The 22,267-nt window shown below is 42.8% G+C and overlaps 2 protein-coding genes across 11 annotated transcripts in view; one reads left to right on the forward strand and one right to left on the reverse strand.

Moving 5' to 3' along the window:
* Nucleotides 1-6,562, forward strand: part of TEX10 (testis expressed 10) — a 30,988-nt gene extending 24,426 nt beyond the window's left edge. For 2 of the 4 annotated variants that reach the window (XM_036433193.2, XM_036433196.1), the window contains 4 exons: nucleotides 2,184-2,264; nucleotides 4,073-4,254; nucleotides 5,094-5,304; nucleotides 6,347-6,562. In XM_036433193.2, coding sequence (XP_036289086.1) covers nucleotides 2,184-2,264; nucleotides 4,073-4,254; nucleotides 5,094-5,304; nucleotides 6,347-6,487 — 615 coding nt within the window. In that variant the 3' untranslated portion in view covers nucleotides 6,488-6,562. The other 2 variants (XM_036433195.1, XM_036433194.1) reach the window with 2 other exon arrangements.
* Nucleotides 6,477-22,267, reverse strand: part of INVS (inversin) — a 101,978-nt gene continuing 86,187 nt past the window's right edge. For all 7 annotated transcript variants that reach the window (XM_036433187.2, XM_036433189.2, XM_045579955.1 and 4 more), the window contains 5 exons: nucleotides 21,293-21,558; nucleotides 19,782-20,499; nucleotides 11,522-11,751; nucleotides 10,719-10,793; nucleotides 6,477-8,117 (listed from right to left, as the gene is read on the reverse strand). In XM_036433187.2, the coding sequence (XP_036289080.1) occupies nucleotides 7,960-8,117; nucleotides 10,719-10,793; nucleotides 11,522-11,751; nucleotides 19,782-20,499; nucleotides 21,293-21,558 (1,447 nt within the window). In that variant the 3' untranslated portion in view covers nucleotides 6,477-7,959. The remainder of the gene's footprint in view (nucleotides 8,118-10,718; nucleotides 10,794-11,521; nucleotides 11,752-19,781; nucleotides 20,500-21,292; nucleotides 21,559-22,267) is intronic.

Genomic DNA, 22,267 nt, shown 5'->3' on the forward strand with positions numbered 1-22,267 from the left:
TTTTATTATTTCTTCATTTTATTTTTATGCATTAAAAGATATTTGAATTCAAGCATGAATGCAATTATGTCATCCCCAAATGATTTTGGCTTCAACCTTGCATGCAACTTCTGAGGTTGTCACTTCTCTGCTGGTTCATTTTATTTGAATGATTAAGAAGGTCTTGTCCAGGACACTGACTATATTCTTTTCTAGTAACTTCTCATTGCCAGTACCAGTCAGTTTTTTAAATATCTTTGTTAATGTTCAATAATCTACTTCTGTATTGTGTACCAATTGATTTTACTCAGCTGACCTGCTTACTTCTTTCATTATGATCTGAATACTCTTCCTTTCTTCCCCATATCTTAGGGCTATACCTTTTGTAGATATATGAAGGATTTCTCTCATGTTTGATTCTGATCACAATAATTCGGGCATGCCAAAGAATATTTCTCTTTATTACCCTAGTGCCTGGTATGTGTTTATATGTAGGTTCTCCAAAAATACTGGATTTTTTAAAAAAAAGTTAGAAGAAATAAAGAATTGGGTAACCTCATTATTTAGTATCTAAACTTTTTTCTTGGTAAATGAAGAGAGCTATGAAAGGTAGACTGAAGTTAGGACCTTCAATAATAGATTGGGGAGTTTGGGTTTGCCAACATTAGTAAGAGTACTTACCGTATTTTAAGGGACATTGGAGAAGGCATTATATGGGGATTAGTGAGTCCAGATTCCAGGCATAGATTTGCCATTGTCTAGCTTGGTAACCTGTACAACTCATATAACCTTTATTTGATAACTTAAATTCTTATAAGCACATAATATGTGTAAAGCCAAGACACAATTGTCATGAAAATGTGATCAGTTATATTTTCTATGTCCTGGCCAGAGACCTTCTTAATTATTCTGGATATATCAGATTTTAATCCATTCACCTACTGTGGGACATCTTGGTTGCTTCTAGATTTTGGCAATTATGGACAAAGCTGCTATAAACATCCTTTTGTAGGTTTTTGTGTGGACATAAATTTTTAACTCTTCTGTTTGTAACCCATCTCCTTTTGGTGCCACCCCTATCCCATGCAGGCCATCTTTCTCACCCCATTTAAACTCTAACTCTCCTGACAGTCTGCCTCTATTCATGAATAGCCTGCTTTGTCTGGGCCACTTCAATTCTTCCACCCATTCCAGTGCTGATGGTTACCCTGCCCAGTGGCTTTAGAACTGAATTGTTCAGGAAGGAAAGGGGAGGCAGAAGAGAAAGAATTAAGTTGCCATTTGCTATTGAATAGGCCTTTGCAACCTGATTTACCTTTTGGCAATTAAAATATTCACTGTGCTCATTTTGAAGTAGAAAGATGGCACTGGAAGTGTGTTGTATACGTTGTTACTTAAGGTATAAAAGATTAAAAAATGGCCACTTGAAAACTCTTGAGTGGTCTCCATCTATTAGAAATTTTAGAGAAGTAATGCATAAAACTATTGGTTTTTAAGGGTGATTGGCAATTCTCTCGAATGTAGTGAGATTATCCTCTTCCTGGAGTGATGTTTTTCTTTGCACCAGTTTCATCTGTCTCTCCTTGTGGTTTTTCTACATGTTTCATTGTTAGCACTACACTCATCAGCTTTTGGCGTTTGTCACAGTGCCTCAGAACTCAGTGCTGTCCTTCCCTCTGCTTATTTCTCATGCCCCTCATTTTCTTCTTTTCCTATCAACTGTTGTCTTTTACCTTTGGAGAATAGGAGGCAGTGTTACAATTAATTCAAACAGGGTATTAATATCTGGATCTTAAGAGTTTTTGTATGACGTTTTTCCACCAAATGGAGAAAAGGCTTTTGTCAGTCTTTTGTTAAAATCATTCAGTTCTTTTTATTATAGCATTTAATAGAAATACAACCTCTATCTCGGGAAATTATCAGCTACTTTAGGGTGTGAGAGAGAAGTTTCTTATTCTTTCATTCTAGGGCATGGCACCTAAAAGGACTAACTCAGCACTAACTAAATGCTTAATAAAATGAATTACTGTATTTGGAAAATTAGTTCATATATGAGGCTTGTTTGACCTTTGCATCTTCAGAGTCATTTTTTGTTGTTTCCCATTAATATGTAGAGCAAGTAGGTTAAAAAAAAACAAACGGTTTAACTTGTTTCTGACCTAAAATGTCCTAATTTGGTTACTGGTTTTCTTCTTTTCTGACAGACAGTGTGTCACAGTCTATTGGTTATCCCTGCCCGAAGCCAGAGCTTTGACATCGTGCAAAGTGCCATCAGTAAGCATTTGGTAAATATACTTAAACTTTTTTTTCTGTTACACAGAAGAGCATATAGATTCATTGGTTAAGATTAGGTTTGTCATAGCCTAGGAGAGAGTGAGAATCTGGAATCCTAAGCTCAATAACCTCTCATAGCATGATGCTATGAGAAATCTTATTTTTTCTGACTGTTGCTAATTAATTTTTGGACTTGGGAAAATTGCCTGATACCAGGACTGTACTTTCTACATCTGTGCAATGAAAGACCTTAAAATTATGCCTCAGGTCTTCTGACTGTAATGCTTTAACATGTGCCTGATGTTAGTGTATTGGGAACCCAGTATCCAGACCGGGATCGAATTTCCACCCAGAACATTTGCAGTCTAAAGCAAGCATGTCAAACTTGTGGCTGGCAGGCCAAATGTTTGACATGCTTGATCTAAACTACAGGGAAGTCGCCTAACTGGCGCAAGGCCTGGTAACTAGAGGCAGGAAGCTCAGTCATGAGACTTTTCTTCTCGCCAGTGAGTGTCTCTTATTCCCATTGGTATTAAATTCACATTAGGTATGCCTGGGTTTTGCTTTTAATTTCCTCCAACACTTACACTTTGAATTTTGGCTTTTTATTATAAGAATGTATTATAGTACAAGGGAGAGACCTGAAATTTTATTTTCCAGAGATTTTGTTTGCATTTTATAGGCACGTCCACACCTCCTCCTTTAAAATGTTGGAAGAATACTGCTTTGTTTTCCCATTGCTATTTTTCTGCCTGCTATCAACTTCTAATCCTTATCCCTTTTGTCTCCAAAGATCCCCACCTTGTGTTTTTTAAACCCCTGGTCCAGAAATGTATGCCTCCTTTGAATACATTCATTATCCTCGTAGATGCATATGACAGTTTAGGTCCAGGGTTGGCAAACTGCGGCTTGAGAATCACATGTGGCTCTTTGGCCCCTTGAGTGTGGCTCTTCCACAAAATACCATGGCCTGGGCGAGTCTATTTTGAAGAAGTGTGTTAGAAGTTTAAAAAATTTGGCTCTCAAAAGAAATTTTAATGGTTGTACCGTTGATTTTTGGCTCTGTTGACTAATAAGAGTTTGCCGACCACTGGTCTAGGCCATTATTGTCAGACAGCCTGATGGAAAGATTAAGACCTCAGAGCCTGTAGACTTTTTTTATGACTATCCAATGATAGTTTCTAAGATTTTAAACCATGTATATATACAGTTACAAGTTAGAGCCCACCTTACAGTTTATACAGTAGAATCCAGATGAATTAGGGTTCCATGATCTTTACCTGGGGTTTGGAGCAGTGTAGCTATTGAGTGTTAAGTAGTAGTTTCTTGATTCCATTACTAAATCATGTCTGAATGACTAGCTAAATCAAAGGACATAGGAAGAGTAATTGCACAATTAATTGTTTTGTATACTTAATTACCTGGGGTGGGGTTGGTGCCAGATATTAGTGTTTTCCAGTTTGGATAATCTAAAGATCAGGTAAGTGTGATTGTTGGTATCAAGATTTTCTTTGGATGCATGAAATAATCCTTTTAAATAATGGTATTTCTAACCAGTAGTAGACTCTGTAATACCTGGAAAGTTTTAGAAGACTTTGTCATGAGAGGAAGCAATGGATTGGGTTACTAGTATTTCTTGAATTTGCTTTTCAATGTATTTAATGTAGAGATTACATTTTCAAAGGAAAACAGGGCCTCAAGGTGTGGCAGGTGACATGCATTGTGTGCATACTACTTTGCAGTGGAAGTGTTGTAAGGCTAATGGTCCAGTTAATAGGACTTGTGTAGACGTCATCAATCTCATTTTTTCTCTGCCTAGGTTGGGTTCACTGTAATTCCTGACAGCACCGCTGGCTGTGTTTTGGGTGTAATCTGTAGGCTCCTGGATCACACATGTGTACTCAGTGAGGCTCTGCTGCCGTTCCTGGCTTCCTGTTGCTATAGTCTTCTGTATTTCCTGCTCACTTTAGAGAAAGGAGAAGCAGAGCATCTAAGAAAGAGGTAATCATTTTTGTTCAGTTTACATTTTTCTCTAACTTGTTCCATTCTCCCCATCAATCAAAAAAAAAATTGCAAGTGAAGGAGAATTGGATTTTAGAAATATCCTAAAAGCCTTTTCAAAGTTTGTATAAACCTAGTTTTCTTTTATATTGAATTTATTGGGGTGACAATAAAATTATATAGACCTCAGGTGTATGATTCTGCAGCACATCATCTGTATATTGTATGTGTGTGCATCACCCAAAGTCAAGCCTCCTTCCATCACCAGAGCTTTTTCTTTGTCCTTTCATGACTCTCCTTTATGGTTTGAAAATTTTTCAATTTCATTTTTTCTTTTAAGCAACAGATTTGAAAAGTTAGATAGTATTATAAGTTTTTTGAGAACTTTCTTTATTAACATTGCTACCTTTAGAAGGATGAGTTTACTAGTATAAGCCTCTGGGCTTCATTAGAAATAGCCAAAGTGGAATTTTAAATTCTTGAACTTAATTGTTGTAAAATACTAGTGTTTTAATTAGTTATTACTTTTGTTCCCATAGGAAATTCGGACTAAAGCTTCTAGGGCAGTTTGGAATATTTCACTTCAATTTTTAAAAAGTGTTCTCATGCCTATGTTCTTAGTGGTATGCCTATTAAATTCATTGCAGGAAGTTTTTTAAATTAATTTTATTGTTGAGATTATTATAGATGTCCTTCCTTTTTCTTCCCAGAGTTCCCTCCACCCCACCCCCTCGCCACCCTATTGTCTGTGTCCATAGGTAATGCATACATGCTATACAAGATCTTTAATCTTTTCTGAATGTGTTGGCTCACTGACTCGTTTTTGTTGCTTCTTGTAGGGACAAACTGTGGGGGGTCTGTGTGTCTGTCCTGGCTCTCCTGCCGCGAGTCCTCAGATTGATGCTGCAGAGCCTGCGGGTGAGCAGAGCTGCTCCTGAGGAGCTGCCTGTTGTGGGCCAGCTGCTTCGCCTGCTGCTTCAGCACGCACCCCTTAGGACTCATATGTTGACCAATGCCATCTTGGTGCAGCAGATCATCAAGAACATCACGGTAAGAGCATAGAACAAATGCTTCGTATTTTTAGTCCTAGAAAGGTTTCAGGCAAGGCATGGAGGTGCACAGGGTTCCTGTGCATTGACCAAACTCATGGAATCAAGCCCAGTTGGGATTTCCCAAGGTTTCTCCTGTAGTATAGTCGCTTAACCTATGGGATTTCCTTAGTCCCAAAATTGGCCATGAAAGCCTTAAAATACATAAACCGAATTAAGGTGCAGTTGGAAAAGGTACAGGCCTTAGTCATCACTAATAGAGACTGATGATTAACTGATTGTTTGATAAGTTTTGTTTTTAAACCTAGCCAAGCTTGTTTTCCTAGGTGTAGAAGTGGGACTATAGTAATTTTGTTGGGTTTTGGTGACCATTAATGAGGTCAGCCACGTAAAGTTTTAGGTAGCTGTTATTAGGAAATTATTTAGCAGGAATAAACGTTAGGCCAATTTCTAGTTGGTTCCCTGAGAGTAAAAAGTTGAAGTTGTAGGCTTCAGCTTTGTCTAATGGTTGGTTGTATTCAGTTGTGTGTTTTTTGAGGGGTGGGGGCAGTTCTGTTATCAGGTTCCTTTGGCATTTTTAGTTTGGGAGAATTTTTTTTTTTTTTTTGGGTATAGGTATTTGGTTGGGGGAGATTATTGATTAGTATATGTAATAGTAATTCAGAAATAGAAGGTTGAGGAAGAAATGACAGAAATTGTTGTCTGCCCTGGACAAAGATCGAGAGACTCTAGAATACCAAAGGAGGAAGTCCAGTGTAGGGATGGTGGGTGATGAAATTTCATCAGTCCCTATCATCTGTGGGAGGGAACAAACAAAATGAGAAACTGGCATCACTTATATGAAAGGGCGTAACTAGGAATTTTTCACTGCCTAATAGTGCCTAATTAATAGGTCCCCATTTGCAGTAAGAGTTCCTGTGGTGATTTATAGATGAGGATACTGTTGCAGTGGCTCTTGGCAAGTTTGGATGTGAAAAGCACTTCAGGTAGCATAGCAATTTTAGTGGAATTCTCAAATTACTCTTGTGTGTGTTTTTTTACAGGCATTGAAGAGTGGAGGTGTTCAGGAGCAGTGGCTTACGGACTTACATTATTGTTTTAATGTGTATATCACCGGGCATCCTCAGGGGCCCAGTGTGTTGAATACAGTATATGAAAGAGGCACCATGGCACTTCCTGTTTAAAATTGTTTATTCATATCTAATTTTGAAGAGACTGATGTAAGAAATGTTTGTCATTAAAGCTGAACTTTTAAAGAAGTTGTTACGAACATTCTTTTGCACTAAGGTAGGAAAACAATGCAGGCTGACTTCCTGGAGTAGCACATGATATGTGGCAGTATATTTACATTTCATAGGAATCAAATATTTACAAAATACAGAGTGATAACATGGTACTAAGAGTGATAACATGGTACTATCTACTATTTACCAAAAAATTAGCTAAATCTTTGAAATCCCATCCAGGCAAACCTCATCGTTTTGTTTGAGGGTGGTTACTCTTACTTATGACGAGATTGAGCTTCTCACTATGGTGTTATTTGCAGAGGTTTTGTAGCACTTAGTGCAGGAGGGCAAGATTTCAAGATAGTTGTTTTGGTTTTCCTGTACCTAAATGGTGGTTGGTCTGAGATAACTACTTTTAAAAGTGATTTTCTAATCCATTACAGTTCTCCAAAAATTACCAGCTGTATTGTGTTTTCTATGATAGATTTTTCTAGTCATGAAATAATTTAATTAGCAAACTATTAAAAAAAATCAAGGGGATTACATTAATACTTTGTTGCTTCCTATTTCTTACTGTCAGGACAATGGTGACGGTAATCTTAAGAAAATGGAAGAAGTTCTAGAAGTATTTGTGAGCCTCCTATGTCACTCTTTGTGTCTGTCTCCATTCCTACATTAGCTTTGCCATAAAAAATGTGAAAAAGCCCCAAATCACTAGATTTTGTTTAAACCAGGTGTGCTTAGAGAGCTAGAATATATGTAGTTAGCGGTTTCCCATCAATAGGAATGACATTTTGATGATTGCTTATCTCTGCAAGTCGCGCAGAAAATACAAGTGGAATGGTAAGGCCTTGGTACCTGGTGCATAAATGCCTGTCTGTACACCTGCCCATTTCCTTGGTGTCGGTGATACCAGCATCTCTGTTTACAGAGGGCGTGGCAGCAGCCTGTGGCCTTCAGAGGCTAACATGACTGTAAAATACGTAAGGAATCAGCAGAGGTGAACAGAGCACCTATTGTAATCTTACAGGTAATTTCTAAAAGCAAATGCTGGGTCATGATTCCGGTCTAAAATTTAAAACTGATAATGGAATAATAGGATGTAGTTTCTGTAATGAAATTGGTTGCATTAGATTCCGGAAAAATGGTGAAATGAAGGTGGTTGCTGCAGGACAGGCTCCTTGCCGTCTCATTTAGTTTCTTCACTGAAGTCAGAGAACCAGGCCTGCACCAGCTGGCTGGCAGAAGTCCCACCCCAGCAGCCTGCATGTTCTTAGTTTTCCTTAGACTTGACAGAGTCATACATCCTCCTTTGTGGCCACACTGACAGGTGAAGGCAGACAGCTAGACAGTTCTGATTGGGCACAGTGGACCCTGGTCTTCTCAGCGCAGGTTTAGATAACATCCAAACAAAGTCAACAGATAGAACTCTACACTAGCTTATTGCAGTTACCCCGGGCACAGTCTTCCTCCAGAGGCAGTCGAGGCTTTGTTTTGTATTTTGATTGAGTGGCTGATTGCAGGTTATAAGAAAAGCTCTTTGATCTTCCACTGTTCTCAAGAAGGTGTATACACTGTAAATTGCTCACTGTTAAATACAGGTAAACAGGTTATTAATTTTGAAGTTGAAGGTAAGAAAAAGATTTAGTTTTGGATTATACATGATGGCCAGGGTGTGGTAGAGACAAGATGCTATATCAGCCTCGCGTTTTCCATCATCCCAAAAATACATGACATCTCTCAAGGAAGAACCATGAATGGGGAGGGGTGGATGGGAGCCTAGGCCTTCAGCTGGCCTGGAATAACTGGTATAGCTTTCTCTCTGAGCATCTCTCCAATAAAAGCTTACACATACATATACATATCTTTTAAGTCTATGTGTCGCACACTTGACTATAGTCCATTCTAGAAAATAGGTTTAAAAACTATTCAGATGACAGACTGATAGCTATATCAAACTTGAAATCGATTTTTAGGCCTTTCTATGACTTTGAAATTATAAAATTGTAGGACACTACAATTGGAAAAATTAGTGGTGTACTCAACCCTCTCACGTAACAGTTAAGGATATCGAAGCCCCAAATGGTTATGAGACCTTGCTGAGGCTGTAATGCTATGTGCCCCTAACTTTTGTGGAACAAAGAAGCAAACATGAAAGATGAGTAGTTTTAAAAAGTTAACACACGTCTTACTTTTTCTGTCCTGTTTTGATTACTGTTGAACTACAGCTTTAGAACTCTGGCATGTTTTTTGCCTGCCTTTACTGTCAAAGTCTTGAGGTTTTATCTTTATACCTTGCTCCACGTAGGGAGGGATATTCTACATTCATACAAGGGGATACCATTACTAACAATCACTTTAGCCATGGTTATTTTATTCAGTGGAATGTTTTTTGTTTTTTTAAAGAGAGTTTTATTTTTAAAGAGCTGGGCCCCAAGTTTGGGAGAGCCTGTTTGTATTTGTACATGTATATACACACTCACACTCTGCTCATTACTACGTGCTATTCTTTGGGGGTAGTTTGCAGGTTGGGTGTAGAAGACGAGGGAACAGGGATTGTTGTACAGAAACAGTCTGTGGGTGCTGTCACTTTTGCTCTATCCAGCTCACGTTCTGCTCCTCCTCTAAGGTTGGGAGCAACAGTCGTCATGCAAATATCTGAATACCTACAGTGTGCCAAACAATTTCTAAAGCAAAACAGAACTGAGCAAAATCAGAAAATAACCCTATGGAATTCTTAAGCAAAAAATGAACTGTTTCTAGTCAAGGTTTGAAGACCAAAATTAATGATTTCTTTTTGGTTCAATCTGATACATGATTTCACATTGCAGAAACTTATAGACCTGTTTTCTGTATAAAACACAGGCTTCAGCTAAACTGTAGCTAGCAGCTCTGAGCATCTCCTGGTTAGTGGCTGACAAGGGTGGGTGAGCCTAATAAAAACCTTGTGTTGCCCAAGTTCAGGCTTAGGAAAGGATTCCCTTCAGTCCTTGTCCGTTTTTAGACCTGTCTGAATTATATGTGTAGGGTAAAAAGCTGTTCATATGAAGTCCTAAGAAATGGTTATGCATTTCTCTCCATTTCTTTATTCTGTTCCTTGACCGTGAGTCCTTTTTTAAAAACCTTTTGTTCTACTAAATACCTTCATTTTTAAAGATTTCTGGTAGTAATGGGTTTTTCTCTTGAGACACGTTTACCTAACTGGTACCCCGCTTGTAGTTAAATCTGATCGTTCTGTTTTGGAAACCATCCTTAATTCACTCAAGTATATGTGTGGAGTTTTTTGTTTTCATTTTTTTACATAGAACGACAATGGGCCTTAATTACTTTGAAAGTTTCCAACTACCCCACCCACCATTCCCTGATCAGTCTGCCTATATTACATGAGTTGCCTGACTCTTCTTATTAAAGATTTGGCAGTAATTACTCTTCCCTTACTTCCAAGTTTTCCCCCATCAAAAACTAAATGAATGTTAAAGTTCATGCTGACAGTCATTGTTCACCTTCCCAGCTGCACTCTGTCTTGCAGGATGACTGGATGGGGAGGATGGGGGCAGCGTGTTGTCACAGCCACCCACGAGAAACAACGACCTGGCATTAACTGCTGACAGCACTGAACTTATCACCCACACTTAATGCCGGTGTGAATGAAGGGGCCCTGGATAAAATACCCTGCTTTGCAGCTGGAAAAGTTTCCTGAGCTGCTCCTGTGAGGGGAAGTGCACAGCTGAGCCTGAACTGGACATGCTGTTAAATATTAATGTCTTCCTTGTGAGGCCCTAAAAAGCAAAAGCCAGAATTTGTGGTTAAGGGCCTTTTTCCAACTTTAGGAAGGAGGTGGAGGAGCTTAATGTGAAACCAAAACAGAACAAAAACTCCCAAGGTATGACTTTGAAGAACAGCAGTATTTTCATTTCCCCCTTTCTGTATGTGAACGAATAAGTAAAGGTGATCAATAGCAGCTACAGTTTATTTTATCTAGTGGAGGTAATTTTAACAATAGCTTTGGTTATAAAAATAACTTGCCTCCTATGGCGATAGAGGCTGACTGCAGTAATAATTCCAGGAAAGGGGGATGAAAAACATGTCTATTTGACCATTGGAAACCTCTGGCAATTTGTCTTGTCTGTGGGGATGAAACGAAAAAGGAAAGTGCTTCCCCACACTGACAGTGCAGTGGCTGCCTTACCTGAGTTGAGACGCAGCACAGAATGGGCTTTTGAAGATCTTGTGGGATGATGTACTTTCCCTTCTTGAGAGCAACCTGAAATCAGTCAACAATGATAGTCTGTCTCTCAGCAATGACAGCTGCAGTCTGACCAAGTTCTCAATTTCTTGAGTAAAGGCTTGAGCTTGCAAGCAAGGATCTGCCTAAATTAAGTATGGCGTGGAAATACCAGTAGGCCAGGGGTGAGTTTTGAGATTTCGCTGCCTGAGCCACAGATCTGTTAAAGGTGCTTTGGCTCAAAACAATTTTTTTCCCCTGTTGGGGAGCTAGTCGGGTTCTCTGCTGAGTTTATTTTGATGGGCTGTTTACAGAGCTGAAAATGTTTTCATCTGCTAAACAAGCATTTACTGTAGTGTTTGGGTTTGGGACATTCCCAGGTAGGCAACCCTGTACTTTCTCAACAAAAGAACGGTCAAAGTGAGGCAGGCAGGTGCTTGGAGTCCTCCAAATTGGTAATGTAAGGGGAAGACCCAAGTAGTGGCCTGAAGAGGTTTTAGTTATGAAACCCAGCAGAAGAGCTTTAGGCTAGAAGGCTTTCTGGGCTGAGATGCCAGAATGCCTCATCTCAAACCAATTCTAATCCAGAATTTCTGGAAGGGTGGCACTAAATGTGCTGAGTGAGATTCTCTTGGTGACTGGAAATACAATCAAGTTTCTACCTGAATGAAGGTTTGCCCAATGCAATTAAATCCCTTTTTAGATTCTGGTGTGACATGCTGGGGGGTGCTTCCTCTAAACTACAAAGTGCCTGGAAGGACAGTTACCGTAGATTTGCTTGAGCACCGAGTGCCTGGTGGACTTGGTGCCTGAGCTGCTCTTGGGTGGATTCTTGGTGGTCCTGCTTACTGCAGTGGCTTTTGAGGGTTTTATTTCCAGTTCCTTTCTCCAAACCTGGAGGAGCAATGCCATGCATTCTCGGTTCCATCTGTCCATATCTCTGGCTCCACGCTGCTTCATATGCAGAAGGTGGGACAGGTGCTTCCTGAGCTGGTAGCTGGTGGGATCAGAGAGGGGAAGATCACAGTATTGAGAAAACTAAATTTCTTTAAGGCTCCTAGAAGCTATAGGAATAGTTTTGCTGAACTTAGGAGATCTTTTAAGCTCCATTCCTAATTTCAGTATGTTCAATATTGAATTCTGTTTCTCCCCCAACCCCCCCCCCCCCCCCCCCCGCCATTGAATAGTTTATGAATTAGGAAGCCATGAGTCCTTGCCTTCAAGATAGGATAGGCCAGAAGTACTGAGAACAAGGAGCTAGATGGCATGAGACAGACGTGGGACAAATAATTAGTGATTTGGCTGTACTGGGGTTTTGAAGGAGGAGGAGTTACTTAGTGAGAAAAAGGCTTTCTAGGCAGCAGAATTGGCATGAACAGAGAGATACAAGCCTTTGTACAGGACAGTCAGTAAGATGATGTGTCTGAAGCACTGTGTATTAGTGAGGGAATGATATTGGAAGGCTGGGCTACACGGGGAAAAAGCCAACATTTGTTCAGCACCTGTTGTATACTAGGCGCTCTCCCTATGATTAAGCCTGAAACTAAATTTGTGAGGCAGATGTCATGAGTCTGATAAAGGCTGAGTTGAGGCGACATTACCAATATTGTGACCTAGGTCATTCCTGACTTCACGCTCCCTCATCAAAAGAACAACTAATAACTATTCATGGACAAGAGACCACTGAGCAAATCCTTGAATAAAGGATTTCTAGGATCTAGCAACTGAAGAACCCCCTGCACCACCAAGACCAAGGCAGACCCCATTAAAAGGGTAAGAGGAGTGGCTACATGATGACAGCACTACCCTTCCCCCTGCTCAGTGCAGCATCTTGCTGAGAGGTCTACCTTGAGCCTACAGCTCCTCCAATAGGAAAAGAGAAGCCAGAGCAGACATCCAGCTCCCCAGCACTGTGGGTTGCTTCTTGGGAGCCCCCATTCCAGTCTTTCCCCAAGAAGAGTGTAGGGGAATCTGTGACACGGAATAGGGGAGGGACCTACAACAACCAGCATATGGATCTTTGCAGACTGAGTTCCTACCTATAGCATCCAAGTAGTAGTCCCAACCAGTGCCTTTGCTGATCTGAAGAGCCAAGATGGTGGTAGAGTCTGACCAGAGAACTCAGGATACAGATCTATCTGGTTCAAGCCCTTAAAAGAGTTGCTGGAACCTAGTTTGACCTCACCCAGGCAATTATAGCTGCACTCACTGCTGACTACAGCACCTGGCCCTGCCTGATCAGAGATGGTGGCCAGACCACCTGGAAGCTGCACAGCCCAGCAGCACTCAGAGTATGGCAGGCAGAGCTGATCACCTGCAGAGAAAGGCCAATAGTATCATTCCTCCAGGGAACCTGGGGAGTAGGTTGGCTTGAATCAAGATCACAAACAAAGCCTTGGCTGCCCTTGGAGATCAGTTCTCCCACTATGCCTGGGCAGGGAAAGTAATTTATAGCCTGGCCATTGCTGAATACAGCCTGCCCTACCAGGGAATCTAACCAGAGCAGAGGAACCTGCATAGCCCATCCAGCAAACCTTACAGTGGTACTTGAGCAAACAGCACAGCCTGTGGCTTTCTCCCTCTGCAAACTAAGACCGGTGGCCATGGCTGGTCAGGGAATTCAGTGTACAGTCTTCCCTGAGGCCTGTTCTGCTTTTGTGCCAGGCAGAAAAGCCAATTCATTGCTAAGTAGAGTACCAAATGACTATAAGCCTACACAGAGAACCCATGCAACCACAGAGCTCATCCTACAGCTTTGCTTGGGCAGGGAACCAAGCCAGCAGCCCTATCAACTGTTCTTAGCTAACCTATGCCTCTCCCCCTCCGCACTTGAGCAGTGGCCTTGTCTAAAAAGAGACAGGAAGTTTCAACTGCCTAAGAACTTAACCAGCAGACATGTCCAGAAACTCAACTGAGCCGACTGGTAAAGAACTGTCTCTGTCAAAGCAAATCTGTAAAAGGAGGAAATTGCTTACTCAAATGTGCAGATATCAACTTAAGCAATCAAGAATCAGGAAAAATCAGGTAAACATGACACCACTAAAAGAAACTATAAGAACTCTGATAACTAACCTTAAAGAAATGGAGATCTATTAACAGTCAGACAAAAGATACAGAATAATCATATTAAAGAAGTTTAGGGAACTATTATATAAGAACACACAGGCAACTAAATGAAATTAGGAAGATAGGAAGACCAATGCATAAACCAAATGGAAATAAATGCAACAAAGAAATAGAAGCCACCAAAAAAAGGGCACCAAACAAATCCTAGCATAAACAATAGGACTGAACTGAAAAATTTGAGAATTGAGTTGAAAATGATGAATTTGAAAGCAAACTTGACCATAAAGTGATCTAGAAGACAGGACATTTGAAATTATCCAGTCAGAGGAGAAAAAATAAGAGTAAAAAGAATCCTGCAGGACTTATGGGACACAATGAAAAGAAATAGTATCTACATATGGGAATTCCAAAAGGAAAAGAGAAAGGACAGAAGGTATATTTAAAATAATAATGGCTGCAAACTTCCCAAATCCCCGAAGAGATTCATGAGGCCCAAAGACCTTAAAATAGGTTGGACCAGAATAGGGCTACACTGAGACACATTATGATTAAATTGCCAAAAGTCAATTTTGAAAGCAGCAAGAAAAAAGACAAGTTATGTAAAATGGAACTTCCATAAGACTATTGGCAGATGTCTCAACAGAAACTTTTCAGAAACCAGAATGAGATGGTATATTTGAAGTAGAAAGAAAAAAACTGTCAACCAAAAACTCTTTACCTGGCAAAGAGCAAATTTTTAATGTCCTTTAGAAATTAATTAGAGATAAAGACTTTCCTGAATAAACAAGAGCTCATGGAGTTCATCCCCACTAGACCTGCTTTACAAAAATGCTAAAGGGAGATCTTTAAGTGGCAGTACAAGGATGCTAATTGACATCATAAAAATATAAGAAGGTAATATAAAACTCACTGGTTATAGTTAACATTATCAAAGTTAGATTCTGTAATATGGTAATGATGGTATATAATTCACAACTCTAGTTTAAAAGTTAACAAATGTATGAAAATAACCATAACTACAATAATTTGTTATTGGAAATGCAATATAAGGTATGTAAACTGTGATATAACTTAAAATGTAAGCAGGGGAGTAAAAGTATGAAGTTTAGGAATGCTATCAAAGTTAAATTGTTATCAGTTTAAAATAGGGTGTTATAATTATAAGATATCCTATGAATGGCTCATGGTATCCATAAGGGAAAACCTGTACTTGTTACACAAAAGAACATAAAGAAAGCAAAGCATATTGATACCAAAAAGCATCAAAGCAAAACAACAAAAAAAAGACAGAAGGATAAAAATACAAAAAAACAAAAACAAAAAAAAAAACAACCAAGGAAAAACAAATTTACAAAGCAGCCAAAAACAATGAACAAAATGGCAATAAGAAGTCCTTATCCATCAATTATTACTTTAAAAATAAATGGACTAAATACTTCAGTCAAAAGACACAGAATGGCTGAATGGATTAAAAACAACACAAAAACAAGACCCAACAATATATTGCCTATAAAAGATAAATTGTAGCGTGAAGGGATGGAAAAAGGTATTTCAAGCAAATGATAACCCCTCAAAAATTATTGGGTAGCTACACTCAGAGTCAGATAAAACAGACTTTAAAAATGGTAAAAGACTAATAATGATAAAGGATTTAAGAAGATACAATTTTATTTTTAAAAAAATATATTTTATTGATTTTTTACAGAGAGGAAGAGAGAGGGATAGAGAGTTAGAAACATCGATGAGAGAGAATCATCGATCAGCTGCCTCTTGCACACCCCCTACTGGGGATGTGCCCGCAACCAAGGTATATGCCCCTGACCGGAATCGAACCCGGGACCTTTCAGTCCGCAGGCCGACGCTCTATCCACTGAGCCAAACCGGTTTCGGAAGAAGATACAATTTTAAATATGCACACAACATCAGAGCCTCTAAGTATATAAAGCAAAACTAACAGAAAAAATAACCATAATGGCTGGGGACTTTGGTGCTCTACACTCAACAATGGATCTATCATTCAGATACAGAATCAGTGGATTAGAACAGCACTACAGACCAAGTGGATCTAACCGATATACAGAACATTCTAGCTGACGATAGAAGCAGACACATTCTCAAGCACATATGGAACATTTTCTAGGATAGGCCATATGTTAGACCACAACAATCTCACCAAATTCAAGAAGACTGAAATCTTTTCCAGTATCTTCTCTGACCATGATGGTATAAAACTAGAAATCAATAAAATGAGGAAAACTCACAAATACATGAAAATTAAGCAATACTCTTCTAACAATCAATGGATCAAAGAAGAAATTAAAGGGGGGGAAGTAAATTGAGACAAAAATGGAAACAACGTACTAAAAATTCTGGAATGCAGCAAGAGCAATTCTAAGGAAAGTTCATAGCAATAAGTGCCTACATTAAGAAAGATCTCAAACAACCTAATGGCATGTTTTAATGAATTAGAAAAAGAAGAAACTGAGCCCAAAGTTAACAGAAGGAAAGAAATTAATATTAGAGCAAAAATAAATAAAATAGAGAACAGGAAAATAAAATTCTTTGAAAAGATAAGCATTATTTATAAACCATTAGCTAGAATAACCAGTGGAAAAGAAGATCCAAATCAACAAAATTATAAATGAAAAAGATGACTTGTTATAACTGATACCACAAATACAAAGGATCGTAAGCGTTACTATAAACAGCCAGATGCTAACAATCTGGACAACCTAGAAGAAACAGCAAACTTCTTAGAAGTAGACAACCTATAAAGACTTTATCAGGAAGAAATACAGAATCTGAAAAGACCAGTAATGAGTAAAGAGACTGAACCAGTCATAAAAAATCTAATGAAGAAAAGCCAGGACCAAATGGCTTCTGATGAATTTTACTAAACATTTAAAAAGGATTAATGTCATCTGGGGGAGATAAGAGATCAACCGAAGGACTTGTATACATGCATATAAGTACAACCAATGGACACAAAACTCTGGGGAGGGAGGGTATGTACGGGGGGGGGGGGGGCTTTGGTATATGTACAAAAATAATAATTTAATAAAAAATATACTGCTGAGCCCACAGGGTGCTGCAGAGGGGCAGGCCCCGGGCTGATTTCAAGGCACACCAAATGGGCAAGGACCTTCCCAAGTCTTCCAAAAGCTCCTTGGAGGGCCTGGTGCAGCCCCTCTCCTGCCCCGAAAGGCTGATTTCAGTCAAACTACAGGTCTGTCTGTCTTTACCTGGAGCGACAAACCATGCCGTCCCTCTCCCACAGGAAGTAACACTACCTCCAAAAGGCCAGCTGAGGGGACAAGCTGGAGTGGCCGGACAGCAACAGGAGCAGCTCAGTTCCTTCTGTTTGAGATGCCAAGTGTCTGTGCTCCGGGCAGAGGACTCCTGGAAGCCCAGGTGTTGGCTGAAGTGGCAGCGGCTCCAGCCTTCAGTGGGCACAGCTTCCCCTATCCTACTCTGTATGGAGCCTGGGCCCGTGCCCCACGGCCCGGGGGCCCCATTCTCCAGGAGAACTTGCACTCCTGGTGGCTGAGAAACCTAGCATGCCCACTCCTCTCAGCCCCGGGCTCAGGGCTGTCCTGGCCCACCTCCCCTTGCTGGATAGGGCTCAGCACACGCTGGCAAAGATCGGACAGAAAGGTGCCTTATGCGTGTAAAAGAGTTGTTTTACAGCAACTTTCCAGCCCAGCTTGGCTTGTCCCGTATCTGGCTTCAATCTTCAAAACAGTCAAGGCTTGACTGGCAATAAAACTCATTGAGGCTAAGCTTCATTTCCTCTGGGCCCTGGGGTTCGACCTCTCACCCCATCCTGGCACCCCCTGCAGCCTGCCTCTCTCCCTCCACACTGCCCCCCTGTACCAGCAGCTGCAGTGACGGAGCCTCTGGGCCAGCCCCGTTCCTGGTCCACCCAAGGGCTCCTGAGGTCAGGCGGCGCCACACACTGCACTGCACTGCCCCCAGACAGCACTCTGGGCTCCTGTCCTTTCCATGAAAGGTGTGGAAGGCCACACCAGCATCAGTGGAAGTGTTTTCACTGTCTCCAGACATGGCTTCCCACAGCCTGCACCTTCCTGGGAGCCTGTGGGAGCTGATGCCCAGGGCTCAGGCTGCACAGAGGGGGGCTGCCTCCCTGGGGGGCCCAGACTATGGGCCCATTGTTCGGGGGCAATGACTGAAAGCTCGTTTGCTGCTGTGGGCACACTGACAGGACCTGTCAGCTTCCAACTCTTCAAAGGAGCCAGAGGCCAGTCTGACGGAGGCATATCAGCGGGGGAGCAGCTCGGGGCATGGCGTGGTGCAAAACCCGCTGGCTCGTTCAGGTCCCAGGTTTCGGCTGAAATGCCTAATAAAACCTGCCTCTCAGACAGCAGCAGGGCAGGTCCTGGCAGAGCTCCCAAGCAGAGGAGCAAGGCCAACTCCCACCTGTGGCTTCAGAGGCAGCCCGAGCCCAAGCCCAAGCCAGCACGGGCACCTGAAGCTCTGTGAGGACCGAGAAGCTGGCAGCGCTTCAGTGTCGGCCTATGGGGAACGGGGTGGGGAGGGGATCCGCCTCCCAACATTATTGTGAAGATTAGTGAGTTAACAGTACAAGTAAAGCTCAGCACAGTGCCCGGCACAAGTGCCCACTCAATGCCAATGCCAACGGTTAGAATTAATAACAACATTCCCCGGAGCAACGTTACCTTGGCGAGTGTGAGCACCCATGGTACCCTTCTCTGGCCTCTCCAGGATGCCGAGCACCAGGCCTGCCGCCACCTTCTTCATTGTGACCACGCAAACCCTACCGTTACCACCAAAGTACGAAAAAGGCCCTGGGCCTTGAGTCAGACACAGCCCCACGTGCTGCACCCGCGCCCCTGGGACAAGCCATTTCCTCTCTAAGACCACATGCTCATCTGTGAAATGGGGACGCTCAGCCCTGTGTGGCTGGAAGACAACCCTGTAAACAGCCCAGACCTCGGACAGACATCCCGAAGTATAGCAAAGGCTGTGCAAGCAAGGGCTCTGCGTTAGGCCGCTCTGGCACCATGGACCCTGGGGCCTTTCCCCGCCTGGACCTCACAATAACTGCCCCCCTCACTACCCTTCTCTTCCCCAGCCAATGGTGGGTGCGCTCGGGCCCTTTTATCTCCTGACAGGCACGTTGATATGTGGCACACCTGTGCTCAGTGATTTGCTTGCTTTGTTCCTCCATCGACCTTCCTCCCTGTGGAGAGGGAGGCCACGTGACTCCCACCTGTGGGAGCCGGCCCAGCCCGCCCCGGGGCCCTGGCCAGCGCTGTAAGACCTGGGCAGGATTTGGGCCCCAGGGGGGCTTGCAATATGAAGGCGAGTCCAAAATATGTCAAAACCTGCAGCAAAGGACTCCCTGGAGGCGTCTGACTCAGCATGTTAGGAAGTCTCCAGCCGTTCTCCCACACCCACTCTGCATTCTGAGCGTGAGAGACGCTAACGCAGGTTTTTATTTCAGCCACTGAATCGACTATATCCAGGCCCTAGATTTTTATTTGGGGAATGGCTAATTCCTGAATAGTAAAAACATAAAAAGAAAAATATCTGTGTGTGTGGCTTTAGAATTCATGAAGCACACATTATCTCATTCTGCAATCTGTCCCATAACAGGACAGGTGCAGCCATTGTTCAATCCCATCTCCAGGTGAGGAAACTGAGGGTCAGGGAGGCCAAGTGATTTGCCCAAGGTCCGATCACCTGTGAGAGCATCCCCCGAGGACTCTTTTCTTTACACAGAGCAATCCTGTGTGCTTTCCTCTCTTTCTTGGCAAAAACACCTAAACAGCGTATCCAGTGTGAATGACTGGGGTCTACAGGTGGGAATTTCATGGCTTGGCTCAACAATTGGCCTTGTCCGGCCAGCACATAGAATTCCCTGGGAAACACCCACGAGCACAGGTGTGGCAGGGTGTGGGACAACCACAGACTCCTCACCTCCTCCAGGCCCGCTGGATGACGGCTGCCGCCTTGTTCTTTCTGCGAAACAGCTCTTTCCTGCTTCGTTCTCTCTGGATGATCTGCAGCCGCAGCTCCACAGGAAGAAGGTCGATGTTCACACTCTCCCCGGAGAGGGGCCCGGGGGTGGGATGTGTCTCCTTAGGCATCTGAGCGTCCTCAGATGGGGTGGGTGGCCCCGCCTTCCTGACTCCTGGCCTCAACGCCTCTGTCCTCCGGGGCAGGTCTGAGTAGCTCTCTCCTTCGAGCTTGTCCTGTGTCCCTTTGTGTCTTGGTGTCCGATGGTGGAGAGGACTCTGCCTGGCATGGGCCACCTCCCCCTTGGCACTGCCAGGCCGGCTAGAACCAGCTGGGGAGCACCTTCCTCCTCGGAGCTCCTGAATGCGCCTTTTCTGGGAGCCACACTTGACCTTGGGGGCTGCGTCATGCCGCCTGCAGGGCTTCCGGGGGCCATCCTGCTGGGGAAGGCTGGCAGCTGCCCCGATGGCGTCCTCTCCCTTCTCCTCAGGCCCAGCAGCCCTGGCCCAGGGGGGCTGCCTCCTGGAGCCTTTCCCCCTGTCACAGTGCTGCTCGCCCACGGTCTCACCTCTGGGCTTCTCAGCACAGGAGACTCCTGGCCACCTGTTCGCATCGTGGCCTTCATCGGGGCTGAAGTGGACACAGGCAGATCGGCCTTTAGAAGGTTCTCTGGATGTTTCTTGGGAAAACAAGGAAAATGGGAAACAATATTTATGGTTCAAAGCTTGTACAGTAGGGCAAGTCTGCCCATTTATGTACACAAAAATGTTCAGACCCATCTGATAGCATTACCTTGATAGTGGTGGTTATGACTAGTAAAAAGGTTAACTTCTAGTTCTAGCAAGAGTAGTTTGATCATCTGAAAGCCTTCCCACTACACATACCTAGAAATGCTGGTTAAAATACTAGTAGAGTAAGCATTCTTTTTAAAAGCACCATAGTGTCTTCAAGAAAATAAAAGATATGGGTACATAAAATAGACTATCCTTCTCCTCCTGAGTTTTATAAATTATATTTCCTGATTGAAACAAAAGCTACAAAACCATCTGATTCCAGGCAAAGACACTTAAAGGTGGGGAAGGTACAGGCATCTAAAGGGAAGTGAGGTTCCCACATTTCATTCTATGGTAAGATGCTGATACCAAAGACTGTCATGTCACTAATGTATTTTGTGACATTCAGAGCAACTACTGCAGAAACTAGAGAGATCTACCCACAAACACCATAGATCAATCATGATGGAATCCTAAAGGAAGTCTGAGTAACCCACAGGGAAGGGGGGGCGGGGAAGAGAAGCGAGGGGGAAAAGAAAAACAGGAATGAGAACTAGAGAAATAAATAGAAAATAAATAATAAAATGGCAGGCTTAAGTGCTGACACAAGTATATTAAATGTAAATGGTCTATGTGTACACCCATAAAAGGGCCCACAGTCCACAGGTCGGCATCGGATAACAAAGGCAATACACCTACCATTCGGCTTCCTGGGGTCTGTTCCCTGCAGGTCTGGGGAGAGGTGCTGCTCTGGGGCTCTGCCCGGAGACCCTCTGCAGGTTCTCCGCTCAGGGCTCTGGGCCGCACGGCTGGCGGGAGGCTGTTTGCTGGGGCCCCCGCTCTGCCCGGGGGGCTCAGCCTGGGTGCCGGGCAGACACGGAGGGGCCTGGGGCCTGCAGGAATCTGGACTCAGTCTTCCCTTCTGCTGTTCTGACTCTCTTCGCTTGTTTTCTTCCTCTCGCTTCCTGAAGCAAAGCCGAAGAGGAGGAGGAAAAACATTAACGTTACCCACACAAGGTTCCTGAGTGAGATTTAAATTCTAAGAGAAGCTACCATATCACAGGAGGGAGCTGGAGGTTCACATTTTTGAGTGCAGTCTTTTCTCCGAGCCTTACAGCTCGGAAGATGATGGAGCTGAAAAGAATCTTGTAGGTCAGCCTGTTGAGACACACAGGACAGACAACCAGGGAACAATTCCCAGGTGTGTGTCCCAAGCCTTTTCTCCTGTTCCAGAAAGTGCATCAGAACACAACTGAGAATGACAATCACATGATAATCTTTAATTTTCTCTACGAAAAAGACTATAATGATCATACGAAAAAATTTCAAAGCACCTCACAACTGATCGTAACACACTTGTGATCGCAACCCTGCCCCTGAGAGCGCTAGCTAATGACCCAAACCTACTCTTTTGCAGCTGAGGCCCACAAGATGGGATGATTCTTAAGAAGTCTTTGGAGTCAAATTCACAAAATCACCTCGGGAAGAGAATCTGGTAGCTGTTTGAAGGATCAGCTAAAAGGAGAGAAGCCTGCCCTGGGATGTAGAAGACCTTTTCTGGTCCTGCCTCCGCCAATAACCACAATATGACCTTGAGCGAGTCACCTTCCTGTAGAAGACTTAGCTCCTCCAGCTCTACACTTACATGACAGCTTGTATTTAGGGGTCTGTGGA

This window comes from Pipistrellus kuhlii, unplaced genomic scaffold (genome assembly GCF_014108245.1).
Source record: "Pipistrellus kuhlii isolate mPipKuh1 unplaced genomic scaffold, mPipKuh1.p scaffold_m20_p_12, whole genome shotgun sequence".
NCBI classification, from domain to species: Eukaryota; Metazoa; Chordata; class Mammalia; order Chiroptera; family Vespertilionidae; genus Pipistrellus; species Pipistrellus kuhlii.